Below are 1,829 nucleotides of genomic sequence, written 5' to 3'. Positions count from 1 at the left end.
GAACTCTATACTCCTTCTTGCCATTAACTTACTAGAGTGTTTCATAATGTGAAGTGCACGGGGAAAAATAGCCTCAATGTTCTCATAGCTAAAAAGAAATTCAGTGTATCGGAATAGATTCTTCCCACCCAAAAGCTCTCTACGTGGAGAGAGCTTGTCTTTGTCTCTTCTTAGTAATTCAGGCAAACTGAGTCACATCACAAAAACAAAACAAAACAAAAAAACAGTCCAAAATGAAAATTCCCACTTCCTCCTTGTTCCTGTGACTCTCGTGGGGAATCCAAGAGGGATGGCAACAGTGCTGGGAGCGCCCTCTCCCCTCTGTGTACTGACTGTGTAGCTTAGACAGAGTACAGGCCATTCAGTTTGCTCTCGTGGTTCCTCTCTCCTCAGTTTTAGCATGTGCTCAGAATGTCTTTGTGTATTCAGTTAGAGATTTATTGTCTGGTGTCTGTCAAAACTCTCAGATATATGGCCAAAACTCAGTAGATATGCTCTGAAAAGATAAGCATTCTCTGAAAAAGGACTGAAGAGCAAGAGAGCATTCTGGATAACTAGACTTGTCTTTTGAATGCAGCTATAATGATGGAAAGTCTTTCTCGCGTAGGGTGAGAACCACAGAGGAGCCCTCCATCACTGGGTGAAGCATTTCTGAGCCGTCAAGTTCCTCACAGCAGCCTTCACATCCTTGTTCCTGAGGCTGTAGATGATGGGGTTGAGCATGGGAATCACCACCCCGTAGAAGAGGGGGATGAGCTTGACTGAAAGGTCTACTTTGTTGTCCCCCAGGAGATCCTTAGACTTGGGTTTCCTATACATGAAAAGTAAGGTCCCATAGAAGACGACTACCACAGTGAAGTGGGCAGAGCAGGTGGAGAAGGCCTTCTTCCTCCCCTCAGCCGAGGGGATCCTCAGGATGGTAGCGATGATGAAGACATAAGAGATAGAGATGAACAGAACTGGGACCCCCAGGAAGATCACATTGGTCACCCCCATGCTGATCACATTGATGGAGATGTCAGTACAGGCCAACTTCAAGACAGCCAGGATCTCACACGCAAGGTGGTTGATGACGTTGTTCCCACAGAAAGGCAGCTGAATTGTCAAGGATGTGTGTACCACAGAAGCAGTACCACCAATGGCCCAGGAGCTGACAGCCATGGGCACGTAGGCAGCCTTGCTCATGACCACAGGATATCTAAGGGGGTTACAGATGGCCACATAGCGATCAAATGCCATCATGCCCAGAAGCACACACTCTGTGGCTCCCATGGCAAAGGAGAGAAACATTTGCACAGCACAGGCAGAGAAGGAGATGGTTTTCCTGGGAGTGAGGAAGCCATCCAGGACTAGAGGGACTGAGGAGGTTGTGTAGCAGATGTCCAGGAAGGAGAGGTTCCCCAGGAAGAAGTACATGGGCGTGTGCAGGCGCGAGTCAGGGAGGGTCACCACGATGAGGAGCCCGTTGCCCAGCAGGATCACCAGGTACATCAGGAGGATGAGCACAAAGAACGTTTTCTCCAGCCTTGGGTGGGCTGAGAGTCCCAGGATAATGAACTCTGCCACAGGGGAGGACCAGTTGGCTTTTTGCATGTGCTATCCCTTCTGTCGTCAGCCAAGTACAAAAGTAGCACAGGAAGCTTTCTTGAGAAGAGTCTCAGGCATCTGGTACACCATCACTCCGTGCTACATGATAGGAGAGCATATGTGTATGAGAGATAAATGACTGAAAGAGACAGTAAGTAGGAGTGTGCTTAGCTCTTAGATGAGAGAAGGTGAGGCTGGAAGAGAGCTTACAAATATTGCAGCCAGCTGTTTGAGAGGGGTTT

At 48.3% G+C, this 1,829-nt stretch overlaps 1 protein-coding gene across 1 annotated transcript; it reads right to left on the bottom strand.

Moving 5' to 3' along the window:
- Window positions 1-633: 633 nt before the first annotated feature.
- On the bottom strand, window positions 634-1,593 carry LOC118356204 (olfactory receptor 2S2-like). Its single transcript, XM_035723656.1, has one exon. The coding sequence runs from the start codon at window positions 1,591-1,593 to the stop codon at window positions 634-636; it is 960 nt and encodes a 319-aa protein (XP_035579549.1).
- Window positions 1,594-1,829: the final 236 nt, after the last annotated feature.

This window comes from Zalophus californianus, chromosome 13 (genome assembly GCF_009762305.2).
Source record: "Zalophus californianus isolate mZalCal1 chromosome 13, mZalCal1.pri.v2, whole genome shotgun sequence".
NCBI lineage: Eukaryota > Metazoa > Chordata > Mammalia > Carnivora > Otariidae > Zalophus > Zalophus californianus.
This window is presented reverse-complemented; position numbering and strand designations above follow the sequence as displayed.